General features: G+C 33.8%; 1 protein-coding gene across 2 annotated transcripts; it reads right to left on the minus strand.

Moving 5' to 3' along the window:
• Positions 1-8,563: 8,563 nt before the first annotated feature.
• Positions 8,564-23,914, minus strand: Cp110 (Centriolar coiled coil protein 110kDa). Of its 2 annotated transcripts, none has more exons than XM_085944874.1 (7): positions 23,795-23,914; positions 23,321-23,438; positions 14,323-17,049; positions 13,190-13,378; positions 12,709-12,890; positions 10,259-10,353; positions 8,564-9,750 (listed from the first exon to the last, which is right to left on the minus strand). In XM_085944874.1, exons 2-7 carry the CDS (start codon positions 23,411-23,413, stop codon positions 9,746-9,748), a joined length of 3,291 nt encoding a protein of 1,096 aa, XP_085801000.1. In that variant the 5' UTR covers positions 23,414-23,438; positions 23,795-23,914; the 3' UTR covers positions 8,564-9,745. The 2 variants fall into 2 exon arrangements, with proteins under 2 accessions (XP_085801000.1, XP_085800999.1); XM_085944873.1 differs by having other exon boundaries at positions 8,564-9,755.
• Positions 23,915-23,960: the final 46 nt, after the last annotated feature.

Below are 23,960 nucleotides of genomic sequence, written 5' to 3' on the forward strand. Positions count from 1 at the left end.
TCTTCGTTTCCTTTTCTATGCCTCATGATATCACTATGGCAGTATCTGACAACAGATTTTTACGACACACGTTGAATGTAGTGTGAAGCTTTACTAAAATAGCTGTAATACCGATAATTTGTGTCTTAGTATTTCATAATTGGTGGCGCTTTTTGCAGTGGACTGTATAATTTGAAGGTGATGTGGATTCCGGATCTAGGGGTGGGGCGATTTAACAGGATGCCAGACACTGACCTTTTATGATGTTGATGATGGCTCCGTGGTCTGGTTCTACTATCACTCGCACGGTATTGTTTGTTTGGGTTACCCGGTGCGCGGAACTTGACGGTACACTGTTTATGGATGATAATGAGGTTGATGAATGATGATTGATTATATAAATGATGAGAGCCGATATCACAGTTTGGCAGGTATTCAGAAGTATTATATCAAGCTGACCCGGCCGAGGTCCACAAACTACTTCTAATCAGTCTGTATAATAAAGCTGTGTGACAACACGCACCAGTGGTATTCTTGAGCTGATCCACGCGCGACGGCGGTTTTGAATTAACTTTTGAATCACACTGTAGGTAGGAAGCGACGGTAAAGTATAACAACTTGCCCACGTCCGCTTGCCGCATATCACTTGAGCTAACTAAATGTTATTTGCGGTCTATAAATACCTGTGACTGCCGGTCACTTGGTCTTGTGACAATAATAGTGGGATTTGAGGGAAGTGGGAAGTAAGGATTACGGCCACCACAATGTGGCGTCAACCAATAATTATTCAAACAGATTTCACTGTGTGTTTAGTTTTTTAGATTATGCAAATCAATCAACAGTAGCTAGTAATTTGAGTTTAAAGTCAGACAGAGATAACTTACAAAATTTGGATGTGCGCCATGTCGATCACGGCCTCATAGAGCGAGATAACTCGCTGAAGGCATAGAGCTGTCTCCCCATGTCATTAGATTGTTTTCTGTATGGTGAGTTGTAAGAGGTGGTATTTTTTATCAAGCGTCACATATCGTCGGTGTTTTGTAAAAAGGGCGAATTAACGAAAATGCTACTTTACAGGAGGAGGATTTTTAACTTTTGATATTTATTTGTTTTTTACCTATAGATGATTATAAATATCTAACAAGTTTATAATAAAGCTTAGAAAGAATACTGTCGTTATAATAGGTATTATTATATAATATTTTAAAAGGCCTAATATGTCACATTTGCTTTTTATTTCGTAATTTTAATTAATTTAATTTTAGTCGATTATCGTTTTTAAGTACTTTCCTGTGGAGATAAAAATTCGGCGTTTTCACACAACAAAGCTAGTGGGGTACATATTGTATTTCATTAAAATCTCGATTTCGCCAAAATGGTTGATTCGCCCTTTTTACAAAACACCGACGATATGTCCAAAATATTCTGGTTTAGTGCCATTTTTTGGTTTGTAATACACAGCTGTAACCGTTTCGTTATCTTGTCTTTTCACGATACATGCATATATACACCCAAAGCTCAAAGACTGGATACTATTGTATGACAATTCGTTTAAAATACATAATACTAGAAATTTCAATTGCTAATGAAAAGTCAGTTTTTCCAATAGTATATAATATTTAATTGGACAGATAAAAGCCGATATAATCATAAAATACCTTATTATTTCACTTTGGTCATCAAATAAATATGTTAAAAATATTACGAGTAGACGTATATAGAGAATCACAACAATAAATTACTAAACATATATAATAATTATACAAAGGCAAGAAGATTGTAAATAAAAAAAACACAATTTTACATCTAGCATATTAAAATTTTGTGGATTACATACAATTAACTTATTGTTGTGCAACATAGTGGCAGAGTATTTGTACAAATATATAATAAATGTTCAACGTGACACTACGATATGAACAAAGCCTCTTTAAAATATCTAAATGATAATAGATTCTGTGAAAAGATCTCATTTACGTAATCTTAAAACAAAAATATATAATATATATGCAAATAGGTATATATCGTTGTCAGACAAGTGCAAACATAAAGCAGTGTACACAACAAGTGAATAGTATTAAAGATTCTATAAGAAAAAGAGTATTTTTAACACTTACCTACCACTCAATATACGCAAAGTAGGGTACGCCAGGCTAATGCATAACAAGGGGGCGCACAAGTGAATGGAAAATTTTATCCTAAAATTACCAATTATGGAGGAATGAACCTTCTTATGATTTGTTTATGTAACATTTAGTCTTTCGTCTGGTTAATTTTGAAAATTCACTATTTTTCCTACATAATTAAATATTTAAGAGTTCTGATTTTTATACAAACAAAAAAAATCGGGGATCATAAATTGTTTTCAATTTTAGAGAGGTCATAAATTTTTATTAGTTATTAAGCCTCCATTATTAAGTTCGGTTAATGGTAACCAGACACCATTAAACTTTGTACCTATTTATAGGTTGATATTTGTTCATAGTGATTACAAATTATGCACTACATAAGAGGCGCACTGTGGCGGGTACTAAAATACCTTGCTACGTCCTTGACATCATGTTTGATAAAAACCAGCAAATTTCAATTAAATTTAAACTACATTAATGCATCAAATAAAACAATACCTAATTCAATGTATTGAAATTGAATGAATTTTGTGATTTAAATCTGTTTGAATTTTTAAAAAGATTTTTATAAGCTTGAATTAATACTAATAATCCACAATTTATCGTTGCATTCAATTGAATAAAAATCGAGATGTTTAAAAACACATGTCAATTCATTTGAAGAAGAACAAGTATTTACGACCTACCTTCGATGCCACAACGCAGTGACGCATGCCCACAGGCAGGAGCGGTAGGTGAAGTATTAGTCATTAAAGTTTGTGCAAGAAATAAGATTTAACAAAGAAGATTTGAATATTACATGTATTCGCTAAAGGTTTTCCATATGTAAATAAATATACATGGGAAGTGAGTCAAACATAGAGCTTGGACTATACTAGAGGGAGCCTTATGAACTTATAGTATTATAGCACTTTTCTGGAATGTTTTTAGTGTGGCAGAATTGGTCACTAAAAATTAATATTTTGTAAGTGTCTTCGGCAGTTGATCTTTTGGTAATATGTGTATAACATATTATGAAATTTTTGTGATTATTCATCTAAATATTTTAACTAATCATATTTCTGTGTATTTGGCTACTTTTCAATGTACAATAATTTACACAGTCAGTAAAAAGCCACTTAAATTATAATGTAAATATTTTGGTTCCGGTAAAAATCAAACATAATGTTTCGTGAAGAATATGTTCACAATAACATTCATTCGTAACAAATCCAAATTTCAGGGTATATCTAGACAATTCATGGAATTGACTGTTTGAGTTTAATAGAAAAAGCGATAATTGTGTTCAGTTCCCTAGAAATTGATCTCCAATATGACATTACTGATAATTGAAACATTTGTCCATGACTTCATCTTTTCAGCTTCACTTTCATATTACATTTGGGCTCCGTCTAATAGAGATTTTCTTTAACTTTTTAGATAAAAAAAGGAATGTATGTTATCGATCGTATACTTAGCTTTGACATAGTTTATTATTCCACAATAATTATATTGAACACTTTCTGCGGTAAATTTAATGTAGAATTTTCGTTGCTCACTGGTATTTTATAAATTGCTATTATTATAATATAAAAATTTATTCTGAGAATGACCACAGGTGGTGGGTGTAACATGATTTGAAAAATTACAGATTCTTTATGATTTGGCCAAAAACAAAAAGTTATGTTAATATTAATATGACAAGAAGACAGAAGTGCCAGTTGTTCAAAACTGCACCTTGATACATACTAAATTTGATTTTGACGTTTCATGATTTAATAAATAAAAAAGGGGCAGATTGGTGGCCTATGGAGAAAATGGTCGACCGAGTCATATGACAAGCGTTTATTTCTGTAAAATTGTTCTGTAAAAATACTTTTAAAAAATGGAAGCATCGTTTCACAACATGATTAACGGTTTCATTGGTATTTTTTGGCCGCATTTAAAGAGATATTATAACGTTTGACAGTACAAAAATAAATTGTAAAAAAAAAACACAATAGCTGCCCTCTAAGCACATACTTAATTGTCATGTAATAGAGTGTCAGAAACTAAATAGTTCATATATAAAAATATATATTATTATGGTAATATAAAAATTATTGATGGTTTATTGATTTATCTTACAAAAAAATTACATATAAGAGCAAAACTAAATATTCAGAAAAAGGCACTACATTTTAACATTATCCCCACACTTCTAACGTTTCATAGCATCATAACATTCACTAAAGTCTAATGTTTATTATAAAAAATTTAAATAATTACGAAAGGAAAAATACAAATTTTTTCCAGCTTATAAATAATATGTATTTTTTTATTGAATGTTTTAATCAATCTTGACTAATAATTTTAAAAAAAACACAACTTTACGTTGTTCAACTCCGACAGTAATCGGACAGCATTGTATATTTACAGATCAAGCGACATATTATTTAAAAAATATGAGTTTTAACTACTAGACCTTAATCTTAATCAAACAAAAAATAAATAATCACTTAAAATGAAGATCTGTATTCCTTTAGATTTGAATTAAGCTCAATTGTGCAAATTGGATACATAATATAACGCAGAAAATGACAAAACTTTAAGGAAGATTATAAAATGAATCTACAAAACGTAGACCGATAGACTTGCTCAGAGATTAGACAAATAATGGAACAAGCGAGTGGCTGAAAGAATTTGGAATACACAAATAGATTTATTTGCCTTGCATTCACAGGTGATGTTACTCTCTAAAAATGGTCTGTCGTGGGCTCTCTCCAGAGATTATAACGATGATGTGAAGACTATACAAAACTAATGTAAAAAGGTGTTCAACAAGGTTACGTGTATTCACCAAAGTTTGGAAGACTTCTTTAAACTTAGAAGTTGGGAAAATCTTGGCATAAAACATTAATGGAGAACGCTCGTCTCATCTGCGCTATGCCGATGATATTTGTATAATGGCTGTAAAACCAGAATAACTTAAAATGAACAAGTAGAATGATATGGCTATTGGAGGCAAGCTTTTCAATTAGGGGCACAATGAAATAGACGGCCATATTCGGCTTATATTAGACTGCTTTTAGTAAAAAAAAAAAAAAAACAGTTCATGCTCCTCGTGATTACATTGACCCTTTAGCTTGACAATGGAAAACTTGAAACCCAACTATCTCAGATTTGCAAAATCGACGCTTGATCTATAAATGCATGCGCGGTCCAATTACTATACAGTGACCAGTATGTAACATATTTCAAACTGAATTATTACGTTTGACTGAATTGCTACATGATATTCAATTATCTTTTGCAATCCTGCATATAAATGCTATAATTATTGTAATACAATTAATTACCATAGATACATAGTGCTATTAATAATACCTAGCTTATGACTGACTATTAAACGTCCAATAACTATAATTTCACTCAGATATTGTGTAAACAATATTTCAAAAAAAACGTCAGATAAATGCTTCGTGTTGCCTACATCAAAGAACACGATATAATACATAATGATCAGTGGCGACCGGTGAGTTATTTTACTGGGAGTTCACTTTTTTCACCTTTTGACTGCCGTAAAAAGGCATTTGCCTTCATCAAAACTTCACCAAAAAATCAAAAAAAAAAAACTATTGGTTTTTTTAATTTAGTACATTTAAAAGAAATAATAAATAACTCACTATTTATTATTTGTTGTACCTCTAAAAACAGTTTTTCTTGAAAAAAAATGGATTTTAAACTTTAACACAAACTATTTTGTTTTGACCGAATTATTAGTAGTATCGAAATATCTCGTATCTGGCAGTGACCGGGATTTATTGTTCATTTGTATGAGAAATCCATTCTTCTGTTTTTCATCGACACAAATTTTTCAATTACGCGTTTGTTGAAGTCAGGAATCTCTTGTATCATTCTTTTTTCGATACTGAGCATACATAATGTGTTCAATCTTGATTGCGCGATGGTGTTTCTACTAAAACACTTGATCCGTTTGAGTGTGAAAAAACATCTTTCGCTTTCCACTGATGTCATCGGAATAGTAAAAATTAAATTTAATAGTAAAACCGTTTCCGTAAATGTGTCAATGAGATTTTTTTCGATTAAAATGTTTTATAATGCTGAGGCGCCATCAGCATTATAAAAATTATCCAAGCTGTAAATAACAGACAATTCATTTTTGAGTTTATTTTTATCTCAAAAGTCAGACGTATTACAGAGCTAGTTTGAAGAGATATCATAATTGATAAACATTGTGAATTTAGTTATCAAACTGAAAAAAAACTTGAAGTTTATTTTTAAATTGTACTTCGCCTAAATTTTAGAAATGTTGTCAACATGTGCAGAAATTTAAATGCGTACTGTGAAAAGAATTTATTTTTATAATAATATTGAATAAAAATTGTCATACAATAATTGTACGTGTGATACGGGATGTATTGTTTTAAAACCGATTAATCTGCGTTCGGGCCGAGAGCGACTTGAACTGTCGCTCCCGAGCACGTAGAAAAAATATTTACGTATTGCTGTTCCACGCGCCAGACGACGCTCTTTCTCATTGCAAAGAAATCGAAATTAGATTACTGGGCGCTTTGGTCGAGCGATGGCGAATATCGCTCACATCAACATATAATATTATTATTTAAAATAGCCGGTTAAAAACACATATTAGAATTTGTTTTTGTATATGAATTAATGACTACGGTAATAGATCAGAACACTTTTAATTAATCAAATATAAATTAAATACTCATTTAAAAAAAGTCTTTTCGCATAAATTGAGTGGGTGGGTGTGCACCGCTCCAACGCTCTCAAGGGAGAATCGCCACTGATAATGATACTCGGTTTTATTCCCTAAAGTGCGCACAGACTCGAGAAACCAGTTGCATAGTCCAATCCAATTAAACCTTGCTTCTATTGACAAGTTCTGAATGACTAGGATTTTTTTATAATCTTGAAGAAGCAATAGACATAATATTGCCGGTCAAAAATTTCTCCAAGACACTGCGAGCAAAAGTTGTCAATGCCAATTTTTAGCAACATTTAGCGTACTGAACGGTTGCTCATATAAGTCTGTACACAGCTTTCAAAAACGTATTTATGTATAAATAATAATACAATACAGCCTCAAGACAATCAAAGTAATAGTAAATTGATAAAAAATCTCTTATAGAGGAAATGATATGTAATAAATATATGAATATGCAGCAATGTCCACATAATAAAAATTATATAAAATGTTTTTAGTTTAGATGAAAATGTTAGTTAATTCAATTTAACGATATTTGTACTATATTCATAACTTTGTAACATTTTTTTAACTTTATCAATAAGCATTTTTTTTCCAAGCTGCAAATTTAAACAATAACTGGTTCAACAATAATGTTGTCATACATAATATATAATATATAAATAGCTGTACTGCTACCCTAAATAGATGAGCTATATACTAATAGCGCCTGTACACGTGCATGGATTTACTTGCACCAATAGTGTGTATTTTAAACTATCGCGATAATAACTATTTCCATGTAAAAGTACTCACTGTCTCGCCAATCTCATTCTTCAAGAGTAAGCGAGATGCGATGTTGTCACTGTACGATAGAAAATGAGTCTCTGCGTGGTGTAGTTTGTTTTTTTACCAGCAGGTTTAACACTATCGTTCTACTGCGCAGGCGCAGATATCGCACAGGCCAATTGTCGCATGAAAATTCAGAAGCTTCTGAACTTTTTTGATCCACACATGCAATCTTGCAATTTGCACGATTATACGTGTTTACACGTGCATTTTCTTGTTACGGCCGCGATAATATGTACTGTCAGCAGTAAATCTAAGTACGTGTAAACGGGGTATACGTGCATAGATTTACTGGCACCAATAGTGTGTATTTTAAACTATTGCGATAATACTGTATACACGTAAAAGTGCTGACTCTCTGTCCAATATCATTCTTTAAGCGTAAGCGAGACGCGATATTGTCATTGTATGATGCTATTTGTATTTATTAGTAGTTCGTATTTCTGTTCGTATGTTCTACTACCCAAGTACCAATTATTGCGTGAAAATTCAGAAGCTTCTGAACTTTTTTGATACATGCATGCAATCTTGCAACTTGCACCATAATACGTGTTTGCATATGCATTTTTTTGTTATGGCCGCAATAATACATACTTTCAGCAGTAAATCCACGCAGGTGTAAACGGGGGTATATATTACTATACGTGTCAATATTTCACAACTTGGAATAACCTTTCTTAGAAAAATTAGAAGGTTAATAAACTAGCATATAAATCCATTATATTTAGAAAATGCAGTACAGAAAAATTTCAATCCTCTTCATATAAAAAATAATTCTAAAAATAACAATACATTCAATTTAGACAGTGGGTGTTTGTAACGGTAATAGGTAAGACAAGGAAAATGCTCCCATAAAATAGTATATTATATACAAAAGGGTACATCGAAAAGTATAATGTGTACTTGAATTTATTTTGTCAGTATTTTTATAAACCGTTTATATATTGAATGAAAGTATCTGATGCAAAATGATGACTTGTTATTTAAAGATATCGTTTATTTAAAACAATGACGGTCATCGTTCTATAAGATGTGACGCCATTCAAAAGAAACGTAGCCATGACACAACTGTGCTAAACACGATTAACTCGCTTGTGACCATATGATAAATGATATTTCTCCACAGCGGCCAAACTATGGTACATATGCGTACTCTTGGTGGTACACAAAACTGAAGGACTGTGCGGTAAAACTTTTTTCTGTAAAAATATTAATTTGACTCATCGGAGATTCGCAAAGTGTTGCCAATTGTACTTACCATAATTACTATAGTATTAGTACTATAATTTTAGTCGGCATACCCATGTACTATATCAAGTAGGTATGTATAGTATGCCAAAAATATTACAATTTTATTGGAAATACACCATCATCGGAATTTGAAAGGAAATTTTTGGAAATTTTGGTAAACCTAAAAAAAAGGCTTGGCAAGTCAGAGTACATAAAAAATGGTAAAATCAATTCACAAAAGCTGAAAAAACTGTCTCGAATCTCACTTTGAATGGAAAATTGTCAAATGACTTCTATAACATAAAAAAAATTCAAAGTCATCGTCAAAAGTAGTCATGCCAAGAAGGGGGTACTATAGACATTCCACAAAAGCGTGAACTTCGATAGTTTTGATAGAAAATATGACGTAGTTAGAGCGACACCGGGCGAGAGAAAACGATGCGATAGGCTTCATCTTCATGTAAGGCCAGTCGGAAAATATAACGGTAACAATAATTAAATTTACCCTATGTAATTCGTGCACAGTAGGAGAAATCGCTATCTGCACAATTTCAATGTTAAGTTATTCCACTATAGTATGCAGATGATAGACAATGGTGTACCGTAATTGCGACATCCAAAAGTATATCAAAAACATCACATGAATGAAATAAAATGATGTTAATGACATTGAAATGATATAATATTGTCACATTAATAACTCGTCTGCATTTATAAAGATGCTGACCAAAATAAAGACAAGTATGCAATTAGTATTGAAGTGGAGTAGATGTAAGATTTTCATCGCCACGGTTTGCGGCTGTTGGCTTCGCCGGCCACGGTCACACTCCGTCTCGCTTTATCCATCATCCCGCCTCCTCTCATGTGGTCACTCTGCTCTGAAATGATACACGGATCAAAAGACAACTCACACTATGATAATATCCAAAGTAAATGTTCACATATTCTGAAGCTTCTTCAAGACGACTGCCCTAGCAAAAAAAAAACATATTTGAGACATTCATGGTTGTTTGTTATTGTAATAGATTTTTGGGTATTCACCGCATGTTCTTTCCTCAACGTTTCAGGCTCGTTGCAGAATCCATTTTCTCAAGAGATAATGTGTTGATGAAATGTACTATAGATGCATGCATGCGAACGCCGCTCGTATATTGAAAGGAATCCGATTAGCTAAGAGCAAATGTTGCTCAGAGTAAAATTGTGTAATAGTGTGCTGTCGGTTGTGACGACTAGAGATACCAGATCGAATATTGGATTTCATTTGAACATTAACAGATAATTGCTGTAATTACAGTGCAAGGAACAGTTAATTATCGTGATTATTAGGATTTAAAATGTTTAACATCTCAGATAGATAAGTAAATATGTTGAATTCGCTTACCATAATGAGACCTCGTCATAACATGAGGTGGCGGGTTGATAGTTCTCGTTGTTTTGTTCGTAAATACGCCAGAATGGCTTCGTGACATCCTCTCTCTGTCCAACAAAAGAACATTGCATTGAAAAGGTATGTCAATGACTTTGATTATGTCACTAAATCAAGTTTCTATGGAAACAAACAACATAATGTACAGTGTTGCCTGACAGAAAATAAAACAAAAGAATATTTTTCAATTTGCAGAATATATTTGGAACTCTTCTGTATAATGAGATTAACATCGAATATTGAATGAATTGATGGCATAGTTGCTTTTTAATCAAATCATTACTTATCTTACACATATATCATTGGAAAATGATTTCATTATTGTCCCTTCTACTTGTTTACAGGAGAGAAACTCATTTCGTCAGATGCATTAAAAACTGAATCGTGCACATGTAGAAAGAATGGCATTCATGAAAAAATGTATAGATTCTATTGCAATGGGGAATATATTGTATTTCGCACTATTTACTTTTATAATGCATATTCGCAAAATTATTTTGTTTCATTAGCGCCCATTGTCCATCCATTTTAACAAAATCAGGAAAAGTTTTCTTGTAAACATCTCATTCTCTTCATCTGCATAATTCAACTATTTACGCTCGACAATACCTATGTCTTATATAACCAACGTATTCATTATGGTTTGTAATCCCGGAATCCTGAATTCCAGGATTAGCATACATATGATTTTCATACGAAATATCACATTTTTGTACGATAAAGAATTATAAGATAATGGCAGTTTTGTTTGTGAAAGTTTCTCAATAAATCAGTATAATAAAACATGAAAACTTTAATTTGACCCTTTATAATAAATGTACATTCATTTTCTTATTATTTATGGAAAGATTATATTTGGTTGGGCCAATTATGGTCGTCGTCATCCCTAAATTTCCTTCCTACCTCAAATCCTGAGTTGCACCTGGACTTGCGACAATATTTAGGATTTGAGGTAGGAGGGAAATATAGGGATGAGGGCGACGTAATTGGCCCAACCAATATTGTTTCATTTAAATTTTTACAGGTTGGTAACTCTAATAATTATCATAGTTTCTCAGTATTTAAAATATCACACACTATTCAATTTTGACATGACAATAGAGTCTTAAAAAAGGGTTATTAACCGTTTTACTCCCACGGGGCCGATATTTCGACCCACCATACCTATGCGAAAACTCCATCTGGGCCGATCCATCGGCCGAAAGTTTGGAACCAAATTTACGATTTATTCCAAATTTTTTCCCGTCATATTTCGTCTCGTGTAGACGAATCATTATATTCACTGTGTGTTGAGTGTGAATAACATTTATTTTAGTGTTGGCTTTATTTATAATTATGTCACACCCTATTAACTCACAAGTCATAATTGGTCTGCTGTCGAACTTGAGACCAAAGAGGGTCATAAAAATAATAAAACATTATTTTTATGACACATTTTAAATTCTGATATTTCTTTTAGTTGTTTTATGATTCATATATCAAATGAAGTTTGTAATTTTTGAACTAACAATGGATGCCACTGTACTTTTGGTAAGATGGTGAAAAAATACATGAATATAAATATTATTATAAATGATTTAGTGCTTTGAGACTTATTTTTTGAAATTACTTCATTCCATATCAGTTAGTCGGTCGATACTGTATCGAATTCTCTTGCGATTTCGTGAATTGAATAATATTCTTGAATACCTTGGACACTATACGATTTTTTTTGATTACTTTATAAAAATTCTATTTCATAGATAAATAATAATTTGTTTTTTTTTTTTTCTGTTACTACATAAGGATAGATTATATTATAAAATTTGATAAATCAATTATAAATAAAAAAATGTTGTCACACTTGTTTTGTTGTTCAAACATAGTTTTATCCGTTCATTTCTAAATAAATATTGATACATTATTTTTTTCTTTTGTTTTATTGATGTAAACTATCAATATTATTACTTATTATTGCTTTATACACCATTGAGAACACACAAAAAAAGTTTCAAATTTTTAAAACATGACGTGTAGAATTAGTTATTTAAAAAAAACTAAATCGACGATTTTTTGTCAAAAAACGCTTGGGAGTTTTCGCATATGCTAGGCTAAATCAGCTGGGAGTAAAAGAGTTAATAGTAAACTTTGAAATAATCGTGTTTTTTTTTCTATTGCGGGATCGGAAAAAATATACACAAATCTTTCCTGCAAATACAGGTCAGCAGATGTGAAATATTAATTTGTACAGTTCTTTTGCATAGCGAAAATTCATATTCATATTATAAACACTGATCCCGGGCTTGGGTTTGGGAATACTAATTCCGAAATCCAGGAAATCGAATCGCTACTATTTTCCACTATTCTATGTTACTGTGAACCTTGAAAGCAATAGGTGAAAACGGCCAGTCCAATTGGATTCTTACAGTTTTCGTCTGATTGTGCGCTGCGAGGTGGCAGAGAGCTGCCGCATCGGGGACACGCCGTTCGAAGAGCTACGGTGAGACAGCATCAGCTTCCTTTCTCTATCCTGCGATATGATGGACATCCGTTCTTCAGGCGTGTACACAATGAACATGTCGTGTAGGGCGTAGCATGCGGAGGTAATCTGAACAAAGGCAATAAAAAAATATCTAAGCATTTTGCTTTACAAAACCTTCAAATTAAGCTGCCGTAAATGGCTGCGTCATGTACATAAAACGGACGAGTCACACATAGTAAAAAGACTGAATTTCAGAAAGCTGCAAGGCAAACTAAGAGTCGGTTGATACCTCGTTTAAGATGGCTACTTCATACACATTGAGGTAAATGATGAAGTAAACCAACCATAGTACGAAATATGGTATTAATTTTATTAAAATCAGTTTGTGTCTATGGTCATTCGGAAGGACTCAATGATATTCGCACCTGCTGTATCAGTCGGCGGTGCAAGTCCACGTCAGCCCCCTGGATGCCGCCTTCATCACGATGTAGCTGTAGAGCACAGTACAGAGTGTCTCGGATGGTCTGTACTGTGCTTTCCGCCCTCTCTGTCTTCATCAGTCGACGAGTCAGGTACCCTTTGGCAAAGGCGACAATAATCGAGGCAGCATGAATCTAAAAATTTCAAAAAACAGCCTCAGCTGGTTTATTCTAACATATCACTTAACATCGAAAAAGAGCTAATTGTGATAGATATATCACATTTATCACTTAACGTATTCTGGCGGTTAATTATGTAAAAAAGTTAACCGTCTGAACTGTCAAAAGGTGATATCTTTTCTCTCTGTTCGGCATGCTAACGTGAGAACGAGACAGAGTAAGTCAATTTTACATATTAAGAATTGAGATGCAAGATGTTTCGAAAAATAATTACGTCAACATCTCCGTGTCCTGCTGACAAGACTGGCAAAATTGTAGGTTATGTTGACTGTTTGAGGTTTAAAGGTTTAATGTTTATTGAAAAAACTTCGCGCATTTCAACGTTCAGGAACCAAAACCATATGACATGACTAATAAAATCGTAGGTTATGTCTATATCTCAATACAAAATTCTTGTGTTCGGCGCATTACCGATTAGATGACGCGGTTCGGCTTTATCTGCTCGGGTTCACCCGCACGAACATATCCGAATTTGACCGATATATCTACCGAGAATTAAAGATATCCGCTGCTAACCGTTTAATCACGTTTACTGTAAAGAATTCCTAATGTGCAAATTTTGACCAATGATAATAACGGAAACGTGCTAAAGTGATAACTATTAATACTTTGGACGCTGAAGACGCACCCAGCGCGTAATGACCAGGCGGCCGATCAATGTAATTAACGTGCATTTTAAAGGTGGTAATTAAAAAATCATTATCTAGTCAGCAGCGAATGACCTAATAGACCTGCAGGTACAATATTATCATAATGGAAAGAATTGGAAATTACTGGATTTAATGGAAACAGATAACTGGCTGGAGGAGTGAGATTATTACAGTCTGGTACATTCTAATCCCTGACGCTGATGACTGATTGTGAAACTAAAAAATTGAAAAATCAAAAATAAAACTTACCTCTTGCTCTATCTGCTGAGGAGTCTTATGCCTCTTCAACGGCGTCTGTTTGTTGCTACTCGGTTTGTGAATTTCCGTGAGATTCAACGACAGCGCATTTCTATCCGTCGTCCCCCGCTGACTCTGCGCCTCGGCATAATAATACGGCATGGCCTCAATTGAGGAGAGCGATATCGGCTGATCGCTGTCCGTCGCGTATTTCGACTTCTGAAAATAATCACTGCTCTCGTAGTTAGCGCTCCGATTGCTACTTCTACCCATGGCTTGCGATTGCAGATTTTTCTGTATTTCGGATATTTTAGTCAGAGCCTTCTTGATTTTTTCGGCTCTCTCTTGCTCTTTGGAAACGGGCACGATAGTGTAAGACTCGTCTTTATTGCTGTAGCCGTAGACATTATTCTTCTGCTGAATACCGTCAGAAGTAAACGTAAAGTTGACATCGTCCATCGTATTATTGGTCCTACTGGTGGCCATTGGGTCATCGTCAGACATATAAACGGTATTCAGGGATTCAGCATAACTGGTATTACCACGCGAAGAAATTTGCAATTTCGTTTCAATGTTTACTAACTTATCCGGTTTAATATCGGAAGAACCGTTGTAGGATCTTCCACTTTCGGGAATATCATTATTATAAGATAGTTTTCTAACCAAAGATTTGCCTGATTTCATTGATGAAGGTCTATCGTCTCTCTGATTATCCATATCACCTCCAATATGAAAAATACCCGTTTGGGTAGGCATAACGTTAACACATTGAATATTGGTCGGTGATAAATTAACCTTTCTCCGATTTGTTAAAAGACATCGAGATTTGTTAAGGACATCGGCGCTTATCGAGAGATATTTTTCAGTGTTGCCGTCCAGATGAGATATACCTACGGATGAAATGGAAGACCGCTGTGAATTGTCAGAATCGTCTCTCCGCATGATTTTATTAGACTGCGGATCTAAATCTGTTTTGTCATTCTTGCCGTCGTCTCTAGTTCTAGAAACTTTAGACGAGTTAGAATTTGACTTGACGGAAGCGTACGCATTTTGAAACTGCGCCATCAGGAGATGCTGTTGATTTTCAAAAGCTTTCTGAAGAAGCAGCTGTTCTTCCTGCTGTTTTTTAACGAGAGCTCCCATCTGCATTTCGTGATCATTGTGAAACTTTTTCATGATATAATCTAAGCAGACGTTGGAAGCGTCATGAATTTCAGACTTGCCATTGGGTCTCTCGCCAAAATCGATGCAAACATTTTCGAATTCATTTTGCAAATCCCCTACTTCATGCGTTGACTGTTTATTTCTTCTGTGCGATTTGACTGACGAATGATCATCAGGATTATGAATAGTTTTTGACGACTCGGAGCTAGTATTAATATTTATGGAAGACACGTTGGAAGATACGTCTTGGTTATCATTTTGAAATCCAGCAGATTTCTGCATTACCCCAGACTTTGAATCGCTCACGAAAGAGTTTTGTTTTTTATCAGACGTCTGTTTAGAAGAACCGGAAATCGATTCTTCATAGTCTTCAATATTATCATAAGTGGATTTACTCGGTTCGGAAACTTCATTAACGGATAACGAATTGATATCGGAACCGATGGAAGACCAAAATTCTTTGGCGTTATTTACATTCTTGTTCGATTTCCCGGGGAGATTGCACAGTTGGCTGGTGCTGGTCGATTCCGACATGGAAATCGACCCTACCTCCACTCCCGATGTCAACGACTGCACTTCGAGATGGGCGAGAAGCAATGGACTCGGATATTCTAACGTGTACGAGTTTTGCCGTACCAATTTAGGAGGCGAAGTCAGCCCGGATGAAATGTTATTCAAGGATCCGGTGACATTTTTCGACGGCGATAGTTTGCTCTTCTCAACGACGGCCAGCCTCTTCCGCGCCTTCAACAGTTCAGACGTTCTGTCGTATATCTTAGCGGCAGATTTTTTACTCGCACTAGCCGAAGATGGATTCTTTACAATGAGATCTCTCTTTACCGGAGTCGCCTTTTTATTCCTTGAAAGATTGGCAGCGATTGGCTTTTTTGCGGTACTCTTCGGAGCATTATAAATTTGGGATGTTTTCCGATTCTGAATTTCATTCATTGACAGTATAGTTTTGTTAGAGAGTTGTTTCGTCTTCGTGAATAACTCTTCAAACTGCATTTTGTTTCTATTGAATCTATCATTTTCTTTTCCATCTTTCTTGGATGCAGTTTTAACATTTGGAGAAGAGTGTAGCTGCCTCGTAACACCATCGCTGTGTTTCTTTGAGTATTCATCATTGTAATCGAGTGGACATTTTTTATCTTTTAAGCTCATACGAGAACCTTTACTCGTTTCATCGGTGGCAATTATTTCCGATTTCAGACTGCGAGAGTCTATCGATTGCTTGGAAACCAAGCCGTAATCGCTGAAGTTATCCGAGCTCAGATCTATAATGGTGACTTGTGAATTCATGCTTTCATAGTGATTGTTCTCTCGGTCAAAATAATTGTTGTCGGAAACCCCGTGGAACCGTTCACCGTCCCGTCTATCGATGAGGGAAGACTTGACGGGAATATTATCATAGGACATGTTCACGGCATCGAAGCATTCCTCCGTGTCGCTGGGGTGATTGGTCGAATAGACTGTGGTGTCGTCCAGGCACACTTTCAACTCTGATATGCGTCTCTCTACGGCCACCGCCAGTTGTTTATAATATTGCATTTCCTGACGATATTCTTGGGTCATCTAAAAATAAATAGAGGGCAGTAATAATACTGTACAGGCTATACTGCGGCTAAGATTATCAACGTGAATGACAGCTGCATTCTGACCTCAAGATAAACAATTATTGTAAAATATTGTTAAAGAAAATTAATTCTTTTTTTTCAAAATATATCCAATCCAGAACATGTTAAGGCTGTACCTCAGTTGAGGCAAGGTCTAAAAAGATCGTGGCTAAGCGATACGCGGATTGCGGGTCGCGGGTGCAAACGACGCATGCCGAACGAAATATAATTTGTCATATAAATCCAACATGTGTCCATTCAATGTTCTGTTTATTGTTCTATTAGTAACAATAATAATATATTCCTTGACATGTTTTCTTTATCAAGTAAATGGGTAACGTTTTTAGTCATCTTTACACGATTTAACAATTAATACCCCCGTCGCCATTACGAAACAAATTGACGTATTGACACCTCGACGTTCGCTCTCCGAATGCCAGCGAGCCCAAAATTTCGTCGCGCCTATAGTTGAAAATTATTTGCCGTTTCACTGATGTATCGTCTTAATAATTTAATACAATAGCTTTGGATTATAACAAATACATAAAATGATCACCACAAAAGGTTTCTATTAGGGGTACATTATATATACGAAACTAGCATTAAAAGTCAAAAAAAATCTATAAAATAATTACTTAATGTATGTAACCACTTATATGTAAAATAAATTAAATTAATTCATTTACTTTTACAAATAGCCAGTAAAGCAAAATTAAGCTGATATTAAATTACTGAATGCCAGCCATGCCAGCCAGGGGGATGAAAGTTCCATACAGCGAACGTGACCACCTAATACTCAGTTTTCAGAATAGATGGTAGCACGGTCACACACGAAGTCGCATGATACAAGGCCATTTCAATGACCAATCAGAGCTCACCCATGGTCCAGCCAATCAACATTCGAGCTTTCGATCAGTCTTTTCAAATTTCATGTCAATTCTACATGATATTTTCAAAACAAAAGCAGTCGTCCAAGTGTCAAGTGTCAGAATAATATTGCTGTTCGGCGTTTTTAAACCATATTGATAAAAGGTTTTGCAATCCGATAGCTGATAAAATAAGTTAATGGGTAAGTCTACTTTTATTATATTATGTTTATAGGTAAGTATATACAATTGTATGCCCCTTGAAATTTCTTTGCAGTCGTGGTATCGAAATAATGATAGTACCTTCCTATTGTAATTTTCACGTTTGCAAATCTACCAAGGCAAACATAAAAAATAGGTAGGTATATAAAGAAGATTATGTTTGAGTAAATTACGTACCTACCTATATAAAATGTCTATATTATATTTGCGCATTCTTACAAAAGTGTAAATGGCGACCATTGTCATTTTATATTTTGAGATTAAGTAGATTTTAAAATTATTGTTTCAGAATCTACATCAATATGTTGTTGATCGTCAAGCGATGAAAATTTATAAAGAAATCTTCAAGCTACACAATATATGAAATAATTAATGAAGTCATCAATCTGACAGGAAGTGCTGACAAATAATTTCCATGATGGGAGTGCATTAAAATTATTATTATTACATAATTATGTCCTCATAAATTTATATTGTTACTCATAATTTGTCAATATGATTATCATTGCAATAAAGTGTACATATCTAAATTGAAATATCGACTTTTTATTAATTTTTGTCACAATTTCGTTTTTATAATTATAAATACTTTTTTGGGTTCGGATCTATGGTTCTGTCACAGTCAAAACTTCGAGTCACGCCAATAGATGGTACAAATTATAAGGGGCATCTTCTTGTATGGAACTTACGAATCTATATATATATATTTATATACGTCTGTTATCTATGATGCCAGCATAATAATATTATTTAGGGCAGTTTTCTTTTTGAAGAATGAACTTCTATTGTTAAATTTTTGAATTCAGAATAATATGGTAATTTATTGTATTGCCTGATGCGAGAAGAAATATTAGCTAATGGGTATGACAAATTTTACTTATTCATTATGCATACTTAATTAGGTAAATTAGCTCAACAGACATCACTAAGAAGTTAAAATTATTAAGTATTTGTTACATAATAATAATATTATTATCATTAGTATCATCATGTACAGGCCAACAAACTTATCTAAAGAATGGATGGGGGAGCTACAGTCGAAAACTACCCAATCGAAACTCGCAACTGGACAGAATCTGAGACATTTTCAAAATGGCGTCCATACGATAGTCCGTAGTTTCATTTTTTACCGTTCGTTAGATAAGTTTATAGGACTGTTAAGCGCGACTCAAATTGAGGTGCATGTCATGGTGCTTGTCGCCTACTGTCACGGGGTGCCGCTACGGGAAAAAAAGTGTGTAATGTCGTTGTTTTTGGTGTTTAAAATGTTATCAGACTGAAGCACCCATCCCGTAGCACATTTTGAACCTTTAAACGAACATTATCAGTTGGAAAAATCTGCCGTAATCACTAAAGCAACAATGAGGTCACCTCACGTTGAACTGCACTGCATCGGCACCTGCATGACGTTTTTTTGTTTTTAGCGGTTGGCATTATGTATTTTTGATAAGAACGTTCTTTATTATCTATGGTCTGCAGGTTGGGTTCTATTATCTATGGATGTCATGCCGCATGTATTTTAATGTTCGCACACGTAGAAACTGTTAAAATTAATTGAAATTAGCATGAGTAATTAATAATTATTCAAATTACTAATAAAATTATAGTAGGCACTCTTCATCAGTCTCATTCTTCAGTGAATTTACGGAGACGGTGCACGTTCAAAACATTCTACAAAATGATGAAACCATAGACTAAATTTTCGCAGCGACAGCGTGACAGTAGGTGACATGCACTATGACATGCACCTCAATGTGGGTTGCGCTTAAGTGGATATATTTTAGCATGTTGCAAAGGTAGTCATACATCTATGGTATTTAAAAAACAAAACAATGTGGAGATTACAAATCAAAATTCAGGACGTCCACAACATGAGATTTAAATTGAAAAAAAGCTGATTCTAACTGAACAAGTTAAATAAAAATACATAATATAATAAAAATAAATAAATAAAAAATACATCACGGTAATTATGTCGCAGATGTCATGAGCTTTCATAATTTTTTTTTTACGAAAACAGTTTATTCCATGTAGATTGTAGACAATTATAATAAATAATTACAAGATAAAAAGAACTTTTTATATACAACGTTTTTAAATTTTCTGTTGAATCATATAAACTTGACTTGACTAGCTTAAACGATCAAAAAAATTTGTACTTGATAGAAATAATATTGAAATGTCGTTTTGACATTCCATATTGATTTCCATAGTAACGCACGTATATATTAATAATTTAGTTGCTAAGACCCCAGACCCCTAGCAACTAATAATAGTGGATTGGATTACGGATTTCTTCCGAAATAACTTTTCATACAAAACATAATTAACTGAAAATGAATTCAATTCTACTTAAAGATGGCTAAAAGTATTTAAAAAAATGCATTGGCATTGTGTTGATATATTCTAAAAGTTTCAAATGTCTAGCTATTCGGGAAGTTAGTTAAAAATCGATTTGTACCGGATAAACAAACACCGGACAAATAAGAATACCACCTAATAAAAACGTTGTAATAAGTTAGGTTTGGTTTGGTCTAAAAAGAAAGTTATATAATCTCATGACGGCATCTGCGGCACATTTGCCCATAGCAAATATTACCCTCAGAAGAGAGGAAAAAAAATATAAACAATTGAAAACAATAAAATTTCAAATACAAAATACACAGCACATCACTGAAAATGTCTGTGGGGAGCGCATAGATTACTCTTTCAGCCCTCGCTAATGGTGCTTGATAAGCCTAACAAGTATAACTTATATTTTTATAGCATAATAAAATTGAGGCGCCGAGTGCCAAAGGAGCTCAAGCGCCAACTTAACGATTTTTGACATTTGAATGTAGGTTTTTTCTATAAATCGATATGTATCATGCCACAAAGTCTTATCGCTCAAATAATTATGGATATTTTACAATAGAGATTTATTTTCTGTGGCATAATTGTTTTGGTCGTTATGTCAACACGCCACAGAAGCTTATCCGCCATTATTCTACGAAGAGCGCGAGACCAAAACAGCTGTCAGATTTGTCTGATTGAATATACGTTCTCAACAGTGAAAAAAACTAAAAATGAGCTCAAGAAGGATTAGAAAAATAGTTTCGATGTGTGTTAAACCTGTAAACGAGGAAAATCACGGTAAGTTTAACATGTTTTATCCGTTTTTCTTTCACATAAGCTGTTGTTTAAAATATTTTAGATTACTTTAGAAATATGGTTATTAACGTCATTTTAGTAATTATGTCCACTAAACTTTTACTTCCATGAAGGAAAATAACTCTTATTTCTAATTTCATCTTATTTTATATCCAATTACGATTGATATACACTAAAAAAAGTATTTAAAAAATCACCCGAATCCTTGAGAAAAATGATAGTGTTAAATTTGAATAATGATTTTGCTATTTTGGCCAGTTTGGAGTAACGATTTGATTTAGTATTATTAATAATATTGGGTATATAGACGGTTATTACAAAAAAAAGCAATCCAAAAGCTTCGAAATCATTGCTGTAATGGCAAAAACGTATTTAATATTAGTAACAATCATAACAAATTTGACCATTTTTTCAGTGTTTATTTGGCATAATAAAATATGTTTATATCAAAATGTTTTTTTATTGCTATCCAAACCCTTACATTAAAACATTTTTTTAAATGATTTATTTTTTTAAATTAATGCCATTATTTGAGTTTAAAAATGTTAATGCCACAGAAGCTTATGCAACAAAAAAAAGTATCAAGTGCCACCTTTTTTCATTTTTCTATATGCCAAAGGGGATTAGGGGATAGGATTTTTTTTGGAATCCAATAGATATTTTTCGTTAAATATTATTGCAAATAATACTATGATTTTTTTAAATTTGCTTTGCTTAGAAAATATTTATCCATTTCAACATTCAAGTTTAAAATTAAAAAAATAAATTCACTGAAAACTTGTCGGCATTTTGTAGCACTTTTGTTAAATGGTGCTTGAGCTCCTTTGGCGCTCGGCGCCTCAATTATATACCCTCCAAAATATGGAAAAATCTAAGCTTAGTCGACAATTGGCTGTTTATGGTCATTGCTCTACCACAAAAGTGATTTGAATCTAGATTTTTTGTATCACAATTAGTGTAACTCAGTATATTATCAATATAGGTGTAAACTCTCCCAATATCTGTTTATTAATCATATTACAGTATACTCTCAGTAATCCGCCGCTCGATTATCTGACAGCTACTATAATCCGCCGTTATTTTTACTAGTTGAAAGCACAAAATCAAGCTCTTTAATTCGCCGGTATTCGATTGTCAAATTCAGTAGTCTGCCACGTACTAGTGTACAATGCATATGAGACAGGTTTATTTTGGAAACTTCTTCGTAAAACGTACGTTCATCGCAAAGAAAGTAATTTACCAGGGAGGAAAGTGCCCAAGGACCGGATCACAATTATGCTGTGCTCAAATGGAACCGGAACACGCAAAATGAAGCTTTTGGTGGAAAGCCAGGAATCCTAAGCCATTCAAGAATATCTGCCTCACTTAACAACTGGTTGTGTCAAGTGATTTACTGTTTAATATTTTTTAGTTCATAAATATGTATAATTTTTTTTTTTTTTTTGACCATGTCCGATCCTGATAGGATCATATGGGCCTCCACAGAGTGGAGGTTTGTATTGACAGATTTTGTTTTTTACGAGAAATGGATGTCAGCCACTTGCTCAACCTATTAGGTCCATACCCTGACACACAAATTGAAAAACAATATGTGTACTTGCCAGACCCAGGATTCGAACCTGGGACCCACGGCTTTATAGTCCAACGCTTATGCCGCGCGGCCACCGTGGGCGGTTGTATAATTTAGTAAATACTATATTTTGATTATAAATAAAACTGTAATTTGCTAGTACGAATTTCTCAAAAAAACTATTTTTACGAAATACCTGTTTTAATGTTTACCATATTTTGTATAATGCACTATAATCCGTCGTTTTCACTAATTTGACACTTGTCTGGTTTTTAGGGTGATGGATTACTGAGAGAGTACTGTATTATCAATATAGGTGTAAACTCTCCCAATATGTGTTTATTAATCATATTACATTGAAGACGATTACAAACATTGTTTACATTCTATACTATTTGAAAAATAAGAAGAATTTTACATACCAAAGGAGGTAAAAGTGGCACCCCATTGATTTTCATACATGATATGTAATGCCCTTGATAAACGAAGGGTTCTCCGCCCTGTATATCGTCCATGGTGATTATCTGATCGACTACATATCTGAAAGGAAACAATTAGGTAAGTAAATAAAAATTTAATTTCACTAATGGATCACTCGCGAGAAAGCTATACGTAGATATACAAGGACGCCTTGATTTATTTTGGCCTATTATTGCAGATATACGTATCTGGGCGAAAGCGAATGGGCTGAAACGTGAATTAAGTGCTCATAAAATAAATTGATCGCGCGAATATTGTGGGTGTAAAGAAGCGTCCTTTTAAACTAAACAATAATGCGATGACGTCCTCTCCTCAGATTGTTATTCGGTCGCGACCTGATTAACCCGAGAGCAAATTTAGAACACATTTTGTACTTATAAAGGGGATAAAAGATCAAGCTTACAAATAACACTCACCCTAGTTAAAATCCGGTGTGATTTTTCGTTGGTTTGTTTGCTGAAAATTATCATTCGTGTTTTGAAATCGCCCACACAACGAAAGCTGTCAAACTATCGCCATGGATACAGAACTTGTTTGGTCAGTCAAAGTTGTGCAATGTTACCTCTCGAAAAATAAAGGTAG

Source organism: Rhyacophila brunnea, unplaced genomic scaffold (assembly GCF_057557595.1).
Source record: "Rhyacophila brunnea isolate RB1 unplaced genomic scaffold, BYU_Rbru_1.0 scaffold_17, whole genome shotgun sequence".
NCBI classification, from domain to species: Eukaryota; Metazoa; Arthropoda; class Insecta; order Trichoptera; family Rhyacophilidae; genus Rhyacophila; species Rhyacophila brunnea.